The 20162-nt window shown below is 38.0% G+C and overlaps 2 protein-coding genes across 4 annotated transcripts; one reads left to right on the top strand and one right to left on the bottom strand.

Moving 5' to 3' along the window:
* The first annotated feature begins 365 nt into the window (after nucleotides 1-365).
* On the top strand, nucleotides 366-17145 carry UFSP2 (UFM1 specific peptidase 2). 2 transcript variants are annotated; one of them, XM_007466528.1, is made up of 11 exons: nucleotides 366-444; nucleotides 3148-3306; nucleotides 3413-3479; nucleotides 5762-5919; nucleotides 6303-6495; nucleotides 8122-8268; nucleotides 10680-10844; nucleotides 11055-11179; nucleotides 12368-12444; nucleotides 13352-13476; nucleotides 16222-17145. In XM_007466528.1, exons 3-11 carry the CDS (start codon nucleotides 3447-3449, stop codon nucleotides 16306-16308), a joined length of 1110 nt encoding a protein of 369 aa, XP_007466590.1. In that variant the 5' UTR covers nucleotides 366-444; nucleotides 3148-3306; nucleotides 3413-3446; the 3' UTR covers nucleotides 16309-17145. The 2 variants fall into 2 exon arrangements, with proteins under 2 accessions (XP_007466590.1, XP_007466589.1); XM_007466527.1 differs by having other exon boundaries at nucleotides 371-444; nucleotides 3148-3331; nucleotides 16222-16388.
* ANKRD37 (ankyrin repeat domain 37) lies at nucleotides 16463-19115 on the bottom strand. 2 transcript variants are annotated; one of them, XM_007466530.1, is made up of 5 exons: nucleotides 18980-19115; nucleotides 18622-18774; nucleotides 17673-17764; nucleotides 16937-17140; nucleotides 16463-16689 (listed from the first exon to the last, which is right to left on the bottom strand). In XM_007466530.1, coding segments are annotated over exons 1-5 (477 nt in total). In that variant the 5' UTR covers nucleotides 19007-19115; the 3' UTR covers nucleotides 16463-16688. The 2 variants fall into 2 exon arrangements, with proteins under 2 accessions (XP_007466592.1, XP_007466591.1); XM_007466529.1 differs by lacking the exon at nucleotides 16463-16689 and having other exon boundaries at nucleotides 16933-17140; nucleotides 18980-19006.
* Between the last annotated feature and the right edge of the window lie 1047 nt (nucleotides 19116-20162).

Raw genomic sequence — 20162 nt, 5'->3', positions numbered from 1 at the left:
TTTAGAAATACTTTCTTAGAGCTGTGGTCCTCAACCTTTTCCAATTAGACTCATTCACATGGAGGACGTTTTAAATATCCTTGTGCCTAGACCCTCCCCAGACCAGTTAATCAGAATCTCAGGGGGTGTAGCCCAGGAGTCAGTATTTTAAACTTCTCAGGTGATTTCAATGTGGAACAAAGGTTGAGAACCTCTAATTTAGAATTTAGGGTGTTTTGTTTTTCTCCATAAAACAAGGAATTAACTCATGAAATAACTTGAAAAATCAAGGTTAATTAATGCCTAAACCTAAATTCAGTTTGATTCTAATTTATATGAGGATGAGTTTTTGTTTTACAATGAAATTTTGGTTTCATTTGTCTTAGGTTATTTCAGAGACTATGGATATACTCTTCAGAATGAGAGGTGGCCTTGATCTAGCTTTTCAGCTAGCTACTCCTAATGGTAGGTCTGCCAAAATACTCTGCTTTTTTATTATAAAGTTGATTATGAAATATATTGAGATTCTTACCATTTTGCACATGAAACTGAGAGAGAGGATGAATAAACTGTCTAAGGTCATATAGTTAGTAAGTGATATAAATTGGATTTAAACTTAGACACTGTTCCCCACCCCCTCTAGCCCATGGGGCTCTCTTTGCACATTGTCCCCTTACTTAAGAAACTTTACTGCCCTCTCAAAGAAAATTGTCACGATAAATATAAATATCCACCATGAGCACAATATAAAGAGGCACCCAGACTTGTACATTGTAGACTTACAACTGTACATAACCCTGAGTCTCAGGAGCCCACTCTCTTGAATGTCATGTTGTTTAGGAATGGTAGGCAAGCTCTATGGGAGAAAAATCAGCAGTGTTTGTATAAACCAAATTCTAGGATGTCTTCCTGTTTCTGACTACTGCCAGAAACTGAGGCAACGAATAACAGAGGAAGAAGATGTGGAGCTGTGTTTGAGATGTGTTTCATTCGAGATGCCACAGTAAGCCAAGTGCCAGCTCCCAACAGGCATTTGGTAATTTGAGCCTGAAACTTAGCAGGGAGTGGTCAGAACTGGAGAGAAGAGAACTTAATATCTCTCAAGGATGATAGTTAATTCCTTATACTAAATGAAATCACTCAAGAAAAGCATGATCAATGGTGTCAGGAGCCACAAAGAAGTTCAGAAAGATAAGGAATAAGCAGTGTCAGAGTTCCTTGAAGGAGATCACCAGCTGACGATTATTTACTGGCCCTTTGGAAAGAGGGAGTGAATGCTGAATGTTCTTTCTGACCCATCCCTTCATATTAGACAATTGTTCTCAATCTTGGTCCACATTCGAATCCCCACTTCCAGACCAATTGAAGTCTCTAAGGACAGAGACTTGGGCATCAGTAAGCTTTTTAGGTGATTCTCTAATGTGCCATCAAGATGAGAATCATTTTGCAAGGACTAAAACTCACTTTTAGGCCTATCTTATCAGTAAAGGATTGTTGTTCCTTAATATGTTTCTTGTATGGATAAAGCCTTACATTTTACAACTTAATATAAATTGAAGGTATATTTTGCTATGAACTTATCACAAAGTATAACTAATATATTAGTCACCAGATATAATGATGTAATTTCAAATGTAAATAAGGACTACAGTTACTTTTTACCTAGTAATTAATGTATTTGAGCTTGTCTTCTGACTTGATCGTATTCCTCCTCCTGTATCAAACTCTTTGAAACACTCAATGAAGGGAATCATTAATGAGGAAATTGAGGGGAAGAAGGTGCTTGACATAAAGACATCACAATTATTTAGATACTTTCCCTCATGGTCCTTCAGGGATAAAAGAAGGTAACCCAGGAATTATGTTTGTCTTCTGTAGTGCAGCTAAAACTCTTTAAATTTGGCTTTCTGAAACATATCAGGATATCTTTTAATCTGACTTGTTACAAGTAATCTTTTCTCTACCACAATCTCAAGGTATTTATTTATCAAGATATCAGTGTGATAGTTAAATAAGTATTTTAATCACAAGGTTAACTAGGTTTAGGATTTAGGAGTATAAAGCTAGGACAAGTATTTAAATATTGTCTTCTTCAGATATATCTTCTTTATAGTTTTGACTTTGGAACCATGAAAATGTTTTTCATATTAAAAAAATTCTATAAAGTAAAAAGGAAATCCCTGAAAATGAAGTCAGACAAATATCAGGTTGATGACATACCACACAGAGAAAACAACTGTGGCTTCAGAGCACAGTACTTTGTACAGTCTTAGTGGGATATAGTCCAAGGAAGAATAGAACTATAGAGAAATTTAAGTTTCATTCAGTAGTTTTATTGCTATAAGTAATAAAGTATTTTGAGAGTAATTGGAATCCTTATACATTGCTGATGGGGATATAAAATGGTGCAGTTCCTTTGGAAAACAGTTTGGCAGTTCCTCAAAAAGACAGTTACCATATGACCCAGCAATTCTTCCTAGGTGATCACCTAAGAGAATTAAAAACGTATGTCCACACAATAACTTGTGCACAAATGTTCATAACAGCATTATTCACGATAACCAAAAAGTAGAAACAACCCAAATGTGTATCAGCTTGTGAATGGATAAACAAAACATGCTTTGCTCATACAATGGAGTATTATTCAGCCATAAAAAAGAGTGAAGTGCTAATTCATGCTATGGATGAATTCACAATATGGATGAATCCACAATATGGATGAATCTTGAAAGTATTAGGCCGAGTGAAAGAAGCCAGACACAAAAGGCCATGTGATGTGTGATTCCATTTATATGAAGTGTCCAGAATAGGCAGATCTATAGAGACCAAAAGTAGGTTAGTGATTGCCATGGGAGAATGGGGAATGACCTCTGGTAAGGCCAGGGTTTCTTTGGGGGTGATGAAATGTTCTGGAATTAAATAGTGATGATTTTACACCTTGTCGTATACTAAAAGCAACTGAATTGTACATATGAAACGGTGAATTTTATGGTCTATGAATTTTATGTCAATTTTTTTTAAAAAGGCAAAAATAATGTTTTTATAGTATTGAATATAGGGAATGGATATTTGGGGGTCAATTTTACTGTGCTGTACTTTTGTGTGCTTGGAAGCATTCATGTTGAAAAGTACAGTTTTTCTTATTCTATATATATTCTTTTAATTTAGAAATTTTTGTCAAGAAAGCACTAAAACATATGTTGAGTGACCTGTCAACCAAGCTTTCTTCAAATGCACTTGTGTTCAGAATCTGCCACAGTTCAGTGTACATATGGCCTAACAGTGACATGAACACCATTCCAGGAGAACTGACTGATAGTTCCACCTGTAAGAACATAATGCGCTTTATTCAGTGAGTATGCTTGAAGATGGCTAGAAGTGTTTTCACAAGGTCATTTCGTATGGTAAACATCTTTGTGTATTAAAAATTTAGATTTGAACAGGAAGAGGATACAAAACGAAAATTCATGAGGAAGAAAGACAAAAGGTTGTCAGACGTGGTAAGCAAATCACCTGTCTTCTTAGTGATAAAAATTTTCAATCCTTGAATTTAGAGTTGAGTGAGATCTTAGAAATTACTTAACCCAACTTTCTTATTTTTTTTACAGATCAGATTATTCAGGTCCAGAAAAATTAAATGTCTTGCCAGAGGTTATATTTCTGGTGTACATATCTAAACTTTTGTCCCATTATAATATATATCTTAAGTGAGTTTTTTGGTTGCCTTGTTTGCTCCCACAGAAATAAAACAGCTTGAGTCCGTTTACAAATTATTTAAAAAATAAAAAGGGATCATTCTGAAACATGACAGTGACACGTTATGCTACATGAGGTAGTAAATAATAAATGATTTACTTTTCTTCACACTGTTTGGGTTCCGTTGATTTTTGAACCAGTACTATTAGAGTACCTACCACATGCCACAAACTTTGCCAGATATTGGAGATGAAAAATGGAGCTGCTGCTTCAAGGCAGGAAGTTGTACAAAGTTAGTATACCTTCAGTGTTTTTCCAGACTAGTAAGGAAATTAGAGTGGACATGAGGTTGGAGATGTGGGCAGGGACCACTCAGGAGAAGCCAAACCAAAACAGTAGCTACGGTAATAAAGAGGAGGGAATGGTTACAAGAACTATTTAGGGGATTGAATAGATTATATTTGGAAACTAATTGTATGTGGGATGACCAACTTCTTGCTTGGGTAAAGATGGAAGATGGGGAAGACATGAGGTCAGTTTCGGTCACATTATGTTTTAGACAGCAGTGAGGAGTCCACATGAGCTGTTAGATTTATAAATGTGGAGTGTACAAAAAAAATGTGGGCTGTGGATAAGGATTTGAGAATTACCAGTCATTGGAGCTTGACATTTTGAGGGATACAGGTCAGTTCTTTTGTAGGATGTTCCTCAGTTTGGGTTTGGGTTTGTTTTAGGCTTTCTCGTGATAGATTCATGTGGTCATTGTTGGTAGGAATACCACAGAAGTAATGTGTGTCCTTCTCAGCACATCATATGAAAGAAGCATATGCTCAGTTTGTTCTTGTATTAGTGATGTTAACTTTGATCATTTAATGTGGTATCTGCCAGTGTTCTCCACGGTGAGGGTACTATTTTTTGCCCTTAAAATTTGTAAGTATTTTGTGGGAAGATACCTTGAGTTTATACATATATCCTGTTCCTCATCAAGTTTTTACCCATCACTTCTAACATCAATTGATAATTTTTGCCAGAATCTAGCATTAATCTGATGGTTGCAAAATAGTGATTTTTCTAAGTCTATCGTTTCCTTTTACATTTATTAGATGACATTATACTGTGAGGGGGAGATTTTCCATTTCCCTGTTGGTTTATTAACTGCATGGAAGCATGGATTCCTATTTTATGCAAAGAGTTATCTGTTACTGTTACTGTCTTTAGTTATTTTGATGCTCACATTTTCTAAGATTTGGCCAATAGAAACTTCATGCTGGCTCCAGTGTCCTCTTGACACCATATTTTTGAGTACTTGCTACTTTCTTCCACAGGATGTTCCAGACACATCTTGTACTTGCCCTGTTCTAGCTCAGGAATCAGCCATTTCCCCAAGGAACACACACACACACACACACACACACACACACACACATACACACACACACACACACACACACACATATATATATACACATACTATACATATATAACACATACATCCATATTTATCTGTGTAAATCATATTATACCTCCAGTTCTACTTCAGCCTCACACAATTCCTGACCTTTTCCCAGTGAGAAACCTGGCTTCCAGTACTCTTAATATTTTGCTAAATTTGTTTAATATACAGAAATCATTTTCAGAATTGTTTTCCCATACCACTATCAAAATCAAACCTACTAATAGAGTTCAATATTTTTTTATAGTTTTTTATGTCTTTAGACCACAGGTATATAGTCATATGTTTAAAAGTTGCTTCAGTGTGTGGTTATTGTATCTTGTTCATTTGATTTGTTTTGTTTTGAAGTTTTAAAATGTATACAAAAGTAGAGAAAATAGTTAAATGAAGCCTGGTGAACCTAACTTTAATGTTTATCAGTATGTGATCAGTCTGATTTCACCTTCACTTCCCACTCTCCCCTTCTCCTCAGATTATTTTGAAGCAGGGAAGATTTTTTCTTTAAGCTAAGATTTGTACTTTTCAATAATTTACTGTAATATAGCTTATATGGTCCTTAAAAAGTCCTTTTACTTACCTCTTATATTATTGTTCAATGTTCTACAAGTTAACTTTTACTGTTTATCTTTATAGCATCAAATAGTAAATATAGATCTTATGCTGGAAATGTCAACCCCTCTGGCAGCTGTAACACCCATCATTGAAAGAGAAAGCGGAGGACACCACTATGTTAATATGACTTTACCAGTCGATGCAGTTGTATCTGTTGCTCCAGAAGAAACGTGGGGAAAGTAGGTATTTTCTAATACTACTGCCACGTTTAAATGAGGACCCTCTCCCAAAGTAATCAGAGCTCATTTTAAATTATCATATAGGCATATTCAGGGTTGTTGTTGTTTTTACTATGATTTACTCTTTGTTATTAAACTAAGAGTCATCTAGTAATTAGATGTTTATTGGAGGAAGTAGAGTAATATGCAAAACCTGTAGGGTTTTCCCTTTATCTACTCAGAGGAAATTTAGTTTATTTAACATTTAACTTTGCATTTTTTTAGACTTCCTTTAATAAACCTGGTCCAATCGAGGATACATTAGGAATATAGTCACTCGACACTTTCACATCATAAACTACTATAACTTCTGTTAATGCACTTGTATATTTTCCCCCCCTCAGAGTTCGTAAACGTCTAGTTGATGCAATTCATAATCAACTAACTGATATGGAAAAATGCATTTTGAAATACATGAAAGGAACATCTATCGTGGTCCCTGAACCACTGCACTTTTTATTACCAGGGGAAAAAAATCTTGTAACAATTTCATATCCATCAGGAATTCCAGATGATCAGCTGCAGGCCTATAGAAAGGTGAAACCAATTCATTTTTTCTTAAAAAAAATACAGCTATCATTCATTTTGTGTTTAATTATGTGTTTCTAATAAATGGACATTGTTTTGTGATTTAATTTTAAAGTGTGGATGCAGACTATTAGCTTTACACCTTATTTAACTTCTGTTCTATAACTTTTTAAAGTATTATTAATAAAAAAAATTTGCTAAACCATATGTAACATTTTAATTTCATATGTTCAGTGTAGTTCATATGTTATTTTTCTGTAATGAAATTTAGAACTGAAAAGATGCTTACATGCCTGGAGCAGCTGATGAGTGTTATTTAATATATTCCTTTTCTCTTCCATTACTTCCAGATTTGTGGAAGAGACAAGATTAGAGTCTGAGAAGGGAAATTAGAATTTATGCTGTTTCTAATTAGGATTTATAGTATTACTCCATCCACCATGTCCCAGGGTTATTTGGGTTTTATTAGAGGCATTTTGAAGAAAACATGATCAGCATTCAAAGAAATGAGATTTCTTGGCAAAATGACTAGTTTGGGAGTACATATTTTTGATGTGTGGCCTTGCCTGGCATCCATCAAATTATACCATGGGACTATCTTCCCAGTTTCTTCTGTCCCTGAAAAGAGATATAACAATGTAACCCTTTGTACCTCTCTGTAAGTGCCAGATGAATTGATTTGCAGAGGCAACAGTTACATAAGCTAATGATCCTATTCAAACTGCTAGAATACATAGGAAATAGCAAAAGAAGATGTCAGACTTTTCAAAGTAACTATTAACATGTTTTTAACATTCAAGAATACATTGCCTTTTAAACATATATGTGTATTTTTATTCTGATGCCGTATTGGTTGGTTTCATGCCACCCATCTCTATAATTTAATCATTACCCCTTATATTTGTTAAGTACTCTAAGCATGATTTTTTAAAAATATTTTGATATAATTGTATCATTGTTAATTATAATTTACTCATTTATGAGGTTGTTTCAAAACCAGTCTTTAGCCTGGATGTATTTTAACAGTGCGTTATAGTGAGTAATTTTAAATAATCTCAGTTCTCTGACTCTAACGAATTGTTATCATTTTTCTACATTCCCTTCCAGTTTCTATCCATATACATAGATAAACAAAAATAAATCTTTTTTGGTTTTAGTTTAAATCTCATTTTTTTTTTTTTTAAATTTATTTATTTTTGGCTGTGTTGGGTCTTCGTTTCTCTGCGAGGGCTTTCTCTAGTTGCGGCGAGTGGGGGCCACTCTTCATTGCGGTGCGCGGGCCTCTCACTGTCACGGCCTCTCTCTTGTGGGGCACAGGCTCCAGACACGCAGGCTCAGTAGTTGTGGCTCACGGGCCTAGCTGCTCCACAGCATGTGGGATCCTCCCAGACCAGTGCTTGAACCCGTGTCCCCTGCATTGGCAGGCAGATTCCCAACCACTGCGCCACCAGGGAAGCCCTAAATCTCACTTTCTTTAACCTTAGTGAATTAAATCATAAGTGCGTTTGATAACGTTTATAACCAATATATAGTAAATTTTCTGTTTTGTATCTAGTTTGAGTTCATTTATTGACTAGGAATCTAAATCATTTAACTTTTTTTCTCTTCTTTCCTCTTGATTCTGATTTCATTTAGGAGTTACACGATCTCTTCAATCTGCCTCATGACAGACCTTATTTCAAAAGGTCTAATGCTTATCACTTTCCAGATGAACCATACAAAGATGGTTACATTAGAAATCCACATACTTATCTCAATCCACCTAACATAGAGACTGGTATGGTGAGTTTAGTAATTCTTTATGTGAGTCAATTGATCATAAGTGTCATTAGTTGTTTTTTGTCTGTACCCAGTGGAAGTTGTAAGGATCAATTCATAACGGGTATCATCGTCCCTAAAACATACTTTGCCACCCTTTTCTTTTAATGATCATTGATTAAGATAGCAGTAATTCACAGTGGTCTAAAAAGGTTAGGAATAGATAGTGTGTAGCACATTTCTCTTACTAAAATTCCATTCCTTAATTTCTTTAAAGGCTTGTCCCATTTTATTTCCATTCTGAACCTGAGAAATCATGCTAATTAAGGGCATATTTCTACACAACTCACACTGTAGGAAAAGGCTAATAAAGCACTACATGTTTCCTGTACAGCACATACCTAGTTGTAAGGGGTAGATCTTTTCACTAAAGGTATTTCAGAAAAGGAGTGTGGGGGAGGGGTTCCTTTAAGGATGCATGCAGGCTAGTGAGAGAGGATCTCATGGGCAACCAAGAATAGGAATCTACAGCTGGGCCTCTTAGAACAAAGCAGCACTGTGACTGGCCTCGGTATCAAGGCGTACTCTCACTCCTTGATGGCATTTCTCAGCTTTCTTTGGGGGTGCTTTTGATCCTAACTGGCCTGTTCCTTCCCTTTATTCTACCTTTTCTCAGCCTCGTCTTCTGTTTCCTCATTTTTTCAGCCTGACATAACTTTTCCTACTCTCCCTCAGAGCTGCTCATTGCATGCATTGTTTCAGCTTCATTCCTTGTACTTACTGCCTGATTCACTCTGCACCTCTCAATTCAAATTCCCATAAGAGAAAACTTGATTGGCCCATCTTGTTATGGCATTTATTCAATACTTGCTGAGCCTCCAGGTGCTTTGTATGGAAATCTTAAGAATTAAAGATGAGTATGTGATACAACATTGACCCTAGGGCAGTTAGGGACCTGCTTCCAGTTCTGGCCATCAGCATGCACTTGGGACAGCAGCTTCACCTGCGAGAGCTATGGGCAGACCAGCTTTGCATAGAACAGCCCTGGCTGGGCACTCACTGTTATATGCATACAAATGAGACTTTAGTCAACATTTCAGTGACATTGAATGATTTCACTTATTTTGCTTATATGGGAGGAAATCTTGAGAGACCTGTTCCTGATTGAAAATCTTGTTCTGTCACAGTCAGAGAATCATAGAATAGGAAATACAAAACTTAGAGTCTCTAACAAGCAACATAACTCTTGATAGTTTTCCCGTAGATTATTACATAAATGTTTTCTCTCTGAGATTATATTTGGAACTCTTCTAGGATAAGTATTATATCATATATTCATTTTTCATTCCTAATAGTTCTTTACTAAGCACCGGGACACTCAGAAGGTACTGAATAAATACTGATTGTTTTTTGACAATGAAATGGGTTGGTTATCTGTATTGCAAAAATGCAAGAAGCATTTATATATTTCTTAATATTTATTATATGATACTTAATGTGTGCATGTAACATACATGTAAGTTATAAAGCACAGTAAAGAAATCAATATTGGAGAGCTCCCTGCCCCATTTAAGAACTAGGACGTGGCCAGTCTGACTGTGTTCTCCTTCCTATCCACTCCTCTGCCTCCCCGACACCCAGGAGGAACTATTATACTGAGTTTTGGATTCATCATTCACTTCGCTGTCTTTTAATAGTTTCACCATATATGTGTATATTCTCTCAACAATGTTGCTTTTAGTCTTGCTTGATTTTGAGTTTTACCAAAATGGTGTCATTCTGTGTATTTGCTTTTTCACTCAATATCATGTAGCTAAGATTTATCCATGGTATTGTGTATAATTGTAGTTCAGTTATCTTTATTGCTTGATAATATACCTTGGTATCATTTTTTTTCCCAGGTTGTTTTGCTATTTAGACAACCCTGCTATGAACGTTACTGTACATGTCTCTTGTTACATAGATGCAACAATGTCAACAATTTGCTATATTTGCTTCATTTCTCCTTTTTTCCCCTTGAGCCATTTCAAAGAAAATTACAGGCATCATGCTATTTACTCCTAAATACTTCCAACGCAAATCTCCAAACAATATTAGATTTGTGTTCATGATAGTTTGGTTATGATTAATTATTATTTTTTATTCTCTGCTGGATTTAGTTTGCTGATATTTTGTTAAGATTGTTGCATCTGTGTTCATGAATGATATTGTCTTATAATTTTCTTTTCTCATACTGTTCTTACTTTACTTTTGTATCAGTAGTATACTGGCTCATTGAAAGGGCTGGGGAGTGTTTCCTCTTTTTAAAAAAATTTTTTATAAGGAACTAAAGTCTAGCTCTGAGAATAGTAAAATGACTCAGTATGTGTATGTGTAATATAATACATACGTCTATCTTAAGTTAATATTTTACTGTGTTTCTTCTTTTTATATAGATTTCTGTGGTCCAGGGCATATATGGTTACCATCATTATATGCAGGATCGGATCGATGACAATGGCTGGGGCTGTGCTTATCGGTCTCTGCAGACTATCTGCTCTTGGTTCAAACACCAGGGATACACAGAGAGATCCATTCCAACACACAGAGAAATTCAGCAGGTAGAGAACATGCCATTTTGAATTGTAATCAGTTGGATGTTTCATTAACCCTTAATATACCATTAATAATTATTCCTACCTCATGGTGCAGACTTATTTCTGTCTTGAAGAAAAAAACGATAAATACTGGTAATCAGGGAAAATGCCCTAAACGTAATTTTTAATAGCTGTCTTGTGTATGGATCTTTTTGTATTTTTAAATACACAAAGGCTCTAGTTGATGCTGGGGACAAACCAGCAACATTTGTCGGATCACGGCAGTGGATTGGATCTATCGAGGTGCAGCTGGTACTGAACCATTTGATTGGTATAACTTCAAAAATACTGTTTGTCAGGTAAGGACACTTTAAGAAATCTGAGAAATCATTTCAAAGAGAATTTGTCATTTTTATTAAAAGAAAAAGCGGATTTTCCCCCACATTTGTTGTCACTCTTTTCTCTTCCTCCACATTGCCTCCTAGCTTTATAAATATCATTTTTCTAGCCCTAAATTTTTTTGTTATTTTTTAGAAGATGTTTGAGTTTACGAGTAAACTTTGTGGTATCTGCTTATATGCTCTAGGCCTAATCTTAGTCTGGAAGAGGAAAACTTGCAAATATGTCAGTTTTGAGTAGAGTTACAGAAAGTCTAGTTTTTTTGTTTTGTTTTTCTTTTTATTTAGTTTTTCATTTATGTTTTGGCTGTGTTGGGTCTTCATTGCTGTGCTTGGGCTTTCTCTAGTTGTGGTGAGCGGGGGCTACTTTTCATTGCAGTGCGTGGGCTTCTCATTGCGGTGGCTTCTCTTGTTGTGGAGCACGGGCTCTAGGCGCACGGGCTTCAGTAGTTGCAGCACGTGGGCTCAGTAGTTGCGGTGCGCGGGCTCTAGGGAGCGCAGGCTCAGTAGTTGTGGCGCACACGCTTAGTTGCTCCGCGGCATGTGGGATCTTCCCAGACTAGGGATCAAACCTGTGTCCCGTGCATTGACAGGCAGATTCTTAACCACTGCACCACCAGGGAAGTCCCCAGAAAGTCTAGTTTTTTAATGCTTAAGGCAGAGACGTCTTGAAAGGAAAAAATCAAATGTTGAGCTATGACTGACCTTTTTGTTTATCTCCTACTCTTTTTCTTCCTAAGATTTTAATAAATTAATAATGTGTCCAAATAATACATTCATTTTATCTTTTCCAATATATTTCAATCACAATTCTAGTATTAAAATACGAGCAAATATTAATATGATTGATATCTATGACCATCACTAGCTTACTCCTTATTTATGAGCTTATGTTTTCAATACATTTTCTATTACAACAACCTTGCTAACTATAGTGTTATTATTTTTATTGTCCAAGTACTTTAATACCTCTGATTTCACAATTGCAGTTTGGATTGGCTGTGGAAATCAGTGCTAACAAATAAGTGATAGATTAAGTAGTGAAGCGTATGGTGATTAAAAAGTGAGCTTTGGCGCAGCAAAACATTATTCATACATTCCCAACTATCTTAGAAATAGTTCATCTGATAGAAAATGGTTTCTTTCTAGCCAAGGTTCTGAAATGGCCTCTCAGGGACGGGAACTGGTTAATCATTTCCAGAGTGAAGGAACGCCGGTAATGATCGGTAAGGTGTTTGGATATCTCTGGTTCTTTTGGTAGAGTGGAGAGTATGTGAAACTTATGGTTAATAAAAATATGTAATGGCATATAAAATCAGTCATTTTTAAACATATTAAAATTAGCTTTTACATCATGCATACTTCCTCTGGATATTATTTTAAAATTTCCAAGGCCAGGAGGAAGGTTACAAAAAAGATAATAACCAAAAGTAGTAAAGGCTAAGAAGAGAAATGATAACTGTGTTCAAATACTTGAAGAGTTGAGAGCAGAATGGAAAAGAGGCAGTGGTCACTGAGCTGAGCATTGTAAGTCATGGCTAGCACTAACTTGGCTGGCTGTGACATTATGCAAATTGCTTAACCTCTCGGGCTTTATTTGTAAAATAAGAGGATTGGATTAGCTGATCTAAAGATTCACGATTCTGTGAGAAATAAGACTTGTCCTGTGATGACAGAAGGCAGGGTAAGACTGGTGTGTAAGAAATGCGGGTAGGCAGATTTCAGCAAAATACAGAAAGTATTGAAAGAGTAGCTGGGCAGCACCATTGGAGGTACTCAGAGCAGAGGCAGCATTGCCCAGCTGCTGAGAGGGGTACCAACAGCAGTGATTGTTACTCCGTTGGGTGGAGTTTAGACCCTCTGTGGCCCTTTTTAGATCCAGTCTAGGTAATTCCATGGATATTGCAGTGAAATGTAAACCTAATATGATTATAGATACAATTGTTTCTTTTCTGTCTTAAAGATGTAATTTTATCTTTTCAGAGTATATTTGACATTGTGTCGTTTACAGTGTATGCCAGTTGATTTTAATGCTGTTAGATCAATTAATAGGCAAAATACTCTTTAAATTGAAATTGAATGGGAAGTTGAGATTAATATATGCCCTCTCATTTCATATTTCCTCTTCAATAGGGGGAGGAGTTTTGGCCCACACAATACTAGGAGTTGCATGGAATGAGATTACAGGACAGATAAAATTTCTGATTTTAGATCCGCATTATACAGGCGCTGAAGATCTGCAAGTTATTTTAGAAAAGGTAAGTGTCTGTTTAACACAAATTTAGATACAAGGCAAAGAACCCAGAACCAAAGGATAGAAAACTGGCAGCTAACAGAAAGATGGATTATGAACTGAGGGCAGGGGTCCTCACTGTAAGGAGGGATTCTAAGGCTGTGATGAGTAACTGTCTCTCTAGATACGGAGGACAAGGGGGAACTAAAGTAAATTGTGAAAGACAAAATTTAGCTTAGATTTATCAAGACTTTCTCAGTTATTAAACTTAATAGAATGTGAAACTCATAAATATATTCCTCTGGAGACTTACAGCTTTGCATAAATATAAATATAGTGAGATATATCAATGCCTTGAAATAGAGTGGAGTATATAACCTTTATAATTTTAGAATTAACCAGAAATTAGCTAAGCAGTATGCTGGACATTGTGGAGGCTTGACTGCCTTTAATTTATTTACATATAACTTCATCTCATTCTATGAAGGAGTTATATTTGAAACAGATTTAAGAGTATTTGTTGATGCTTAAACTACCAGCTAAAGGAGGTATAAATTTGTTAATTTATAGGCAACTAATTCAGACTTAGTACTGAGTTTTCATGAGAAATTAGTACTAAATTTTCACGAAACTCAGTACTAAATCTTTAGGAGGCAAGTGTTATAAGACATAATTAACCTGAGTTTTAAGTAAGTTTTATATTCTTTGCCAAATATATTAAAATTACAAAGAATGCGTACAGCCTTTCCAGCTATAAGCCAATGAATATATCCTATCCACTACCCTTCATTTTTGTCATGTTGTCACTTAAGTTAATATCATTAGTACCCATAAAAAGGTTTCTCTGCTTTTTTTTTTTTGGCTGCATTGGGTCTTGGAGCTCACAAGGCTGCTCCTGCAGAGGCATCACTTAGAGACAGTGAAAGGAAAGCAGGGCATGTTCCAGGAGCTGTGGCAGTTTTAACATGATTAGAGCTGGTGAAGTGGTGTGGCTGATAGCTGGAGGGACAGGCAGGAGGTGAATCGGGGATGGGTGCCAGGAGCCAGGCAGAGGAGCCAGGCATTCCGATTTTATCTTAAAGGCAGTGAGACGCCTTAGGATTTTAATAAGAGGCATAATACAGATAAGAAAATTACTTCTTTTTGGCTGGCTTGACGGACTTTGGACTAAATGGAATTATCTAGGTAGGGTTTTATGATGTGATTAGATAGAGTAAGGCATTGTCCCTGCTTGCTTTCTCTGAGAACTGCACTCTCCTTTGCTAGTTTTTTTTTTTTTTTAAGCATTAACTTGAGATGTCTGTTTTTTGTGATTAGCAATAATCTTTTTTTTAAATTATTTTATTTTTGTCTGTGTAGGGTCTTCGTTGTTGCACGCAGGCTTTCTGTAGTTGCGGCGAGCAGGGGCTACTCTTCATTGCGGTGGGCGGGCTTCTCATCGCGGTGGCTTCTCTTGTCGAGGAGCACAGGCTCTAGGCACGCAGGCTTCAGTAGTTGTGGCTTGTGGGCTCTAGAGCGCAGGCTCAGTAGTTGTGGCTCACAGGCTTAGTTGTTCTGCGGCATGTGGGATCTTCCCGGACCAGGGCTCGAACCTGTGTCCCCTGCCTTGGCAGGCAGATTCTTAATCACTGCACCACCAGGGAGGCCCTAGGTTTTTCATTTTTATTCTTCTGATTGCAGAAATAAAGATACATATAAAGTTCAAATGAGGTGAAAAGTAAAAATTAAAAAAAATCCTCCACCAGTCCTGCCCTGCCCTCCATAGGTAACCACCATTAAGTTTGGTGGTTAATAAAACAAATAAATTTATTAAAAAAAGAAAAACCTAAAGAGCATCTCTACTCAACCCTCCCACCTCCACACTGAAAAACAGACTAACACACCATCTTCTCCTGTAGGAACTATGACCTTTGACTTCAGGTTGCTGCCAGAATGCCCAGCAGCTTCCCAGTTAGATAGGGTAAGGGGTAAAACTACTATCTGTCACTCACATGGTGGCATTTTGAATCCTCACTAGTCTCCTCACAAGTATTTGCAAACAAAGCATTTCATTTCAGAATGATGTAACACAGACAAGTCGTGAGCTGGGTCTTTAAGAAAATATTGATAAATCAATGGCCTTAGAAGAAATTTGATAAACTTCTGTATTCACAATGAGATTTTGTTTGAAAGCAATTTTCTCTGCTGGGGAAAAGGATTAATACTGACATAAAATTGGAAAGTGGCATGATTACAGCCTGAGGAAAACAAAAGACATAGAATGCAACTCCAAGGGCAATCTCAGATTTCTCACTGCCACGTATCACTGCTGAGATGCCACTGCTGGGAAATCAGGATCAAGGCAATGGCCGATTTGGTGGCTGGGGAGGCCCACTTTCTAGTTCAGTCTTTTTCACTGTCTGTACAGTCTTGTTATGGACAGATGCCAGTTAAACTATCACATGCCATCGACTGCCAGAATTATAAAACTATGCATCTTAAAATCAATAAAATGTGGTATTGAGTAACAGTACCATAATGAAGCTTTTCATTTTTAATGATTCCTATGATTAAATATCATAGAATTAAAATTTTTTTAATTCTGTCTGAAATAGAACCAAATAAGCTACTTTTCTGTGCTTTACAGGAACTCAAATATTTGAATTATATAGGTATTTAGAACCTTATTCCAAGACCCTACTGACAGAGCAGGATTGTAAAATGTTACAGTTTCAATCATGTAGTCCTATAACTTTGTAAAAGGTTTTCCTTTCCCTTCTCCCAAATCTAGGGCTGGTGTGGATGGAAGGGTCCAGACTTTTGGAACAGCGATGCTTACTATAACTTATGTCTTCCTCAGCGACCAAATACTATTTAAAATATCTTGGACTCAAAGACTGTAGTAAAGTTGTACTTTATAAATTTGTTGATAAAGAATAAATTTAATTTCAAATTAAATCCTGGGTGTAGTTTGATTGTTTCTATGATATTTTTGTAAAGGTTGTAAATATTAAAGAAAAGAATTTATTCCGTAGACACTCCTTTAATAAATTAAAAGACAAAGCATGCACAACCAGAATGTTACAGGCATATAAATACATGTATTCTTGAATGTTATCTTCACTTAGAAGAAAGTTTTCCTCCTTCTTAGAAGGTGTTTAGACACACTTGATGAGCCAAAAGCCATAGCTTGTAGCTGAGCAGTAGATCTGCATGAAGTGAAGACCTTCTCCACACCTCTTCATAACCAATACGACATCTGTTGTTAAAAAACATATTAACATTAAAAACTTTAAAAAGGTTTCCTTCCCAATCTTCCACCATGCAGGACAATTTTTGGTCTCTAGAATCTAGTAGTAGTTACTACAACCAGTATTAAAATGTGTTAATGAGAATGAAAAGTTATACTAGAAATAAGACTGCCAATATTTAAACGAAACAATAAATTCTGTGCTAATTAAGAGATCCATGAGGGAGGAAGAAAGAAGAAACTATGAATTCCTTACCAACACTTCCTTTTCCCATTTGTATCTTCTTTACTTCCAAAACTTCGTTTCTGTCTGAGCACTGGAACACAATGATCTTTATTGAATTGTTCACTTGGTTTTATTGTCTGCATACATTTAATTGTTGTAAGAAACTTGCCACATTCTGGAAATCCACATGACCAAGCAAGATCTTCAGCTGTTTGCCCATTCTTATTACATAAACTGAATTTGAGACAAAAAATTAGTTAAGTAAAAGTTGACAACTGTTTAGCCTTTTTTTATATCTTCCTAACAAAGGCGCTTTGGGCTCATACAAATGTTGGTTGCAGAATAGAAGAGGTAAAGGAAGCATAGAGGAATTCCATTTTTGCTCACTATTTATCCTCAATGGCTAGCACAGAGTACAGCACAGAGTGGGCATTTTATTTTTGCACGAATGAAAGAGTATTCTTTGTTCACTACAATGAGTTAAGTATGCAAAGGAAGTCAGTGAGAACTTCTTTAGAATGGCTTTTCTAAACCAAAACTAAGATGTAACACTGCCATGACAGATGAATGGAACTGTATCTGATTGCTTAGGATCCATTTTTTATTTATTCAAATTGAATACATAGTATTAGATGTCATTAACAGCCTAAGTTAACATTTAAACGTTAACATTATCAACGGCAAGCATCATGTAATTAAGCTGTAGGAGTCTGATTAGTTTAATCCAAGAAAATACAAAATTTGAAGCCACTGATTTCATACTTACTCAATTTGGGCGTCACTGGCTACAAGCAGGCTGAGGCATTCCATGCTTCCAACTTTTGCTGCCTTGTGTAGTGGAGCTTCTCCAAAAACATCCTTACAGACAAAACAGCACATTTTAGTCTCTCCCCGAAACACTAGTGGAAGTTGGTGGGTGAAGTCTATTGTTTGAGGAAGCTATTTGAGGAAGCGGGGTTAGAAATGCATTGTACTGGACCAAATTTTTTAATTCTTTTTTTTAAATAAAATTCACTTGGTGCCCTATTAAATACAAAGTTGTCATTAATAAAAATATGTGCAGCCACAGCTACAAACATACATTGTTTTAAGTGAATAAAAGCAAAAAATCCTACAGAAGTAAAAAAATTACAATTTAAAATTCACCATACTTTAGTATTCAGTGAAGATGCAAACTACCCTAAGAAAGTTCTGTAAGGAATTGTATTGGTTGTGAGTATGCCTCACAAGTATTGCTATCTTGAGACTTTTAATTTGGTAATGGAGGAATTGTTCCTTTGGAAATGAACTGTAGACCTTGGAAATGCTGTCCCATGTAGTAGCCAGCAACCATATATCCAGCTAATGAGCACCTGAAATGTGGCTAGTCTGAATTGAAATGTGCTGTAAATGTAAAATACACAGCAGATGGAGAAGACACATGAAAAGAAAATGAAAAATATCTATCAGTAATGTTTTATATTGATTACATATGAAATGATATTTTGGATTAATTGGGTTAGGTTACTAAAATTTTCATGTTTCGTTTTACTTCACTAATGTGGCTACTAGAAAATCTTAACATACGTGTCTCACATATTTCTATTGGACATCGCTGCGACAGTCATGTTTCTAATAATTGAAACGACTGAATATCTCGGCGTCTAAGAAGTGTTTGTGTGGATTTGGGGTGGAGGGGGAGAGTTGCACACGGCAACAATCAGTTACCTAGTTACCTGTTGGTTGAGGTCAGCGCCGGTTTGCAGCTGCCAGAGAAGAAAGCAAGCAAGGCCGCCACCTGCGGCCAAGTGGACAGGCGACTGCTCGCAGGGATCTGGGGGTGCGTTGACGGAGGCCCCGGTCTCCAGTAGATGCCTCAGACTATCCACCTGCGAGAAAAGAACAGCTCCAGCACCGCCCTCGCCTTTGTCAAGGCTCATGCCCTCCCTGGATTGAACATCTTCCTCCACTCCAAAAACCTTCCAACTCTGAAGGGGCTTGACTTGGCAACGCCAAGTGGTCAGTAAGCCATCACCCTAGCTAGCCCTCCCTAGAAGACTTAAGCCTGCAAGGCAAAAGCAGCCTGAGTCTCACCTCGGGGTTGCAATCGAGCAACAGCATCTCCCACCTAAAGTAGAGGACTGGAATGCTTGGGAGAGCAGAGCGGTGAGGCGCTGGCTGCAGACAAACAGGTAAGAGAGCACAAGACGCCCAAGAGCAGGAGAATTTAAAGATCCCCAGGGCCAGCGGGCCGGCCCCTCCCCGCCGCGCCACAGCTCTGGCTGCGCCCCAGCAGCCCAACCCTGGGCTGCCGGCGTTTCTCCGCCCAGCTGCAGCCGCACGTACACAAACACTGACACGTGCAACCGGGAACCCAGCAAGGCTGGCGGGGAGAAAGGAGGAGGAGGCAGCGCGGGTCTGCCAGCTGATTGGCCCAGCGTGAGGCGTCAGGACCGCCCGTCTTGGGGCAGGGCCCCGAGCCGCTCCCCGCAGCCCCTGTGCGCGTGCGTCGTGAGGGACAGGATTCCGGGCGGTTGGGCTTCAGCGGCCGCCATGAGGCGCGCTGAGTTCGACACGTTTCATGCTGTCGTGGTCACCTGTTTAGGCCCTTTGGGGAAGCGGAAGTCCCGGGCGGAGGTTTTGGTTTTTGCTGGCACGCACGTAACCAGGAAACCGGGGAGCTACAAGGAGCTCGGCTGCAACACGACCTTTGGAAGCTGCTACGCTTGGTGCTGGCGCCGGGTCCCAGCCTCCGGCTCCTGAGGAATGAAAATTCCTTCTTGTCTCACGTTCAAAGTCGCCCTACGCTTGGCTCTGTCCCTCAAGGCCCTGGACGTTTAGGGAGGAAAGCGGAAGCTGAGGGGGCGATGGGGGGCGGCAGGAGGAGGGGCGGCTAAGGTGAGCTAAGGGCTTGGGTTTTCCCGCAGGCGCTGCCCCAGCTCCAGCACCCCTCTCGCCTTCGTCAAAGCTCACGCCCTCCCGGGACTGAACGTCTGGTTTAAATGGTTTATCAAACCCCACCCTTTCGGGTTTAACATGATACCACGTCCGTTCTGGGAATGATGTAAACGAGCCAACCACTGTAATGTGTCCCCTCTTGGAGGTGGGTTAGGCACATTGCTGGCCTTGCCGCCTAGGGAAGTGTTGAGGGTTCCCAGCTTTTAGCCCTGAGCTTGCCGAGGCAGGAGCCCCCCACTCATCATGTGGAGAGTTAGGGGACAAACGAAGGGCCTGGGCCGTGGACGCTGAGGACCCTTCGGGCTCTTCCCCGTGGGCC

Source organism: Lipotes vexillifer, unplaced genomic scaffold, assembly GCF_000442215.2.
Source record: "Lipotes vexillifer unplaced genomic scaffold, Lipotes_vexillifer_v1.1 scaffold951, whole genome shotgun sequence".
NCBI classification, from domain to species: Eukaryota; Metazoa; Chordata; class Mammalia; order Artiodactyla; family Lipotidae; genus Lipotes; species Lipotes vexillifer.
The sequence above is the reverse complement of the archived record's forward strand: the minus strand, read 5'-3'. Positions and strand labels throughout refer to the sequence as shown.

Bases quoted from the DNA above. Each gene is read 5' to 3' on its own strand.
- UFSP2 (XM_007466527.1), top strand. From the start codon at position 381: ATGGATATACTCTTCAGAATGAGAGGTGGCCTTGATCTAGCTTTTCAG. The intron at 11,180-12,367 runs GTAAGGACACTT...GTTTCTTTCTAG, and splicing joins TCAAAAATACTGTTTGTCAG to CCAAGGTTCTGAAATGGCCT. The intron at 12,445-13,351 runs GTAAGGTGTTTG...CCTCTTCAATAG, and splicing joins AGGAACGCCGGTAATGATCG to GGGGAGGAGTTTTGGCCCAC.
- ANKRD37 (XM_007466529.1), bottom strand. From the start codon at position 19,006: ATGCTGTTGCTCGATTGCAACCCCGAG. The intron at 17,765-18,621 runs GTAACTAGGTAA...TTTGTCTGTAAG, and splicing joins GCGCTGACCTCAACCAACAG to GATGTTTTTGGAGAAGCTCC. The intron at 17,141-17,672 runs GTAAGTATGAAA...TCTCAAATTCAG, and splicing joins GCCAGTGACGCCCAAATTGA to TTTATGTAATAAGAATGGGC.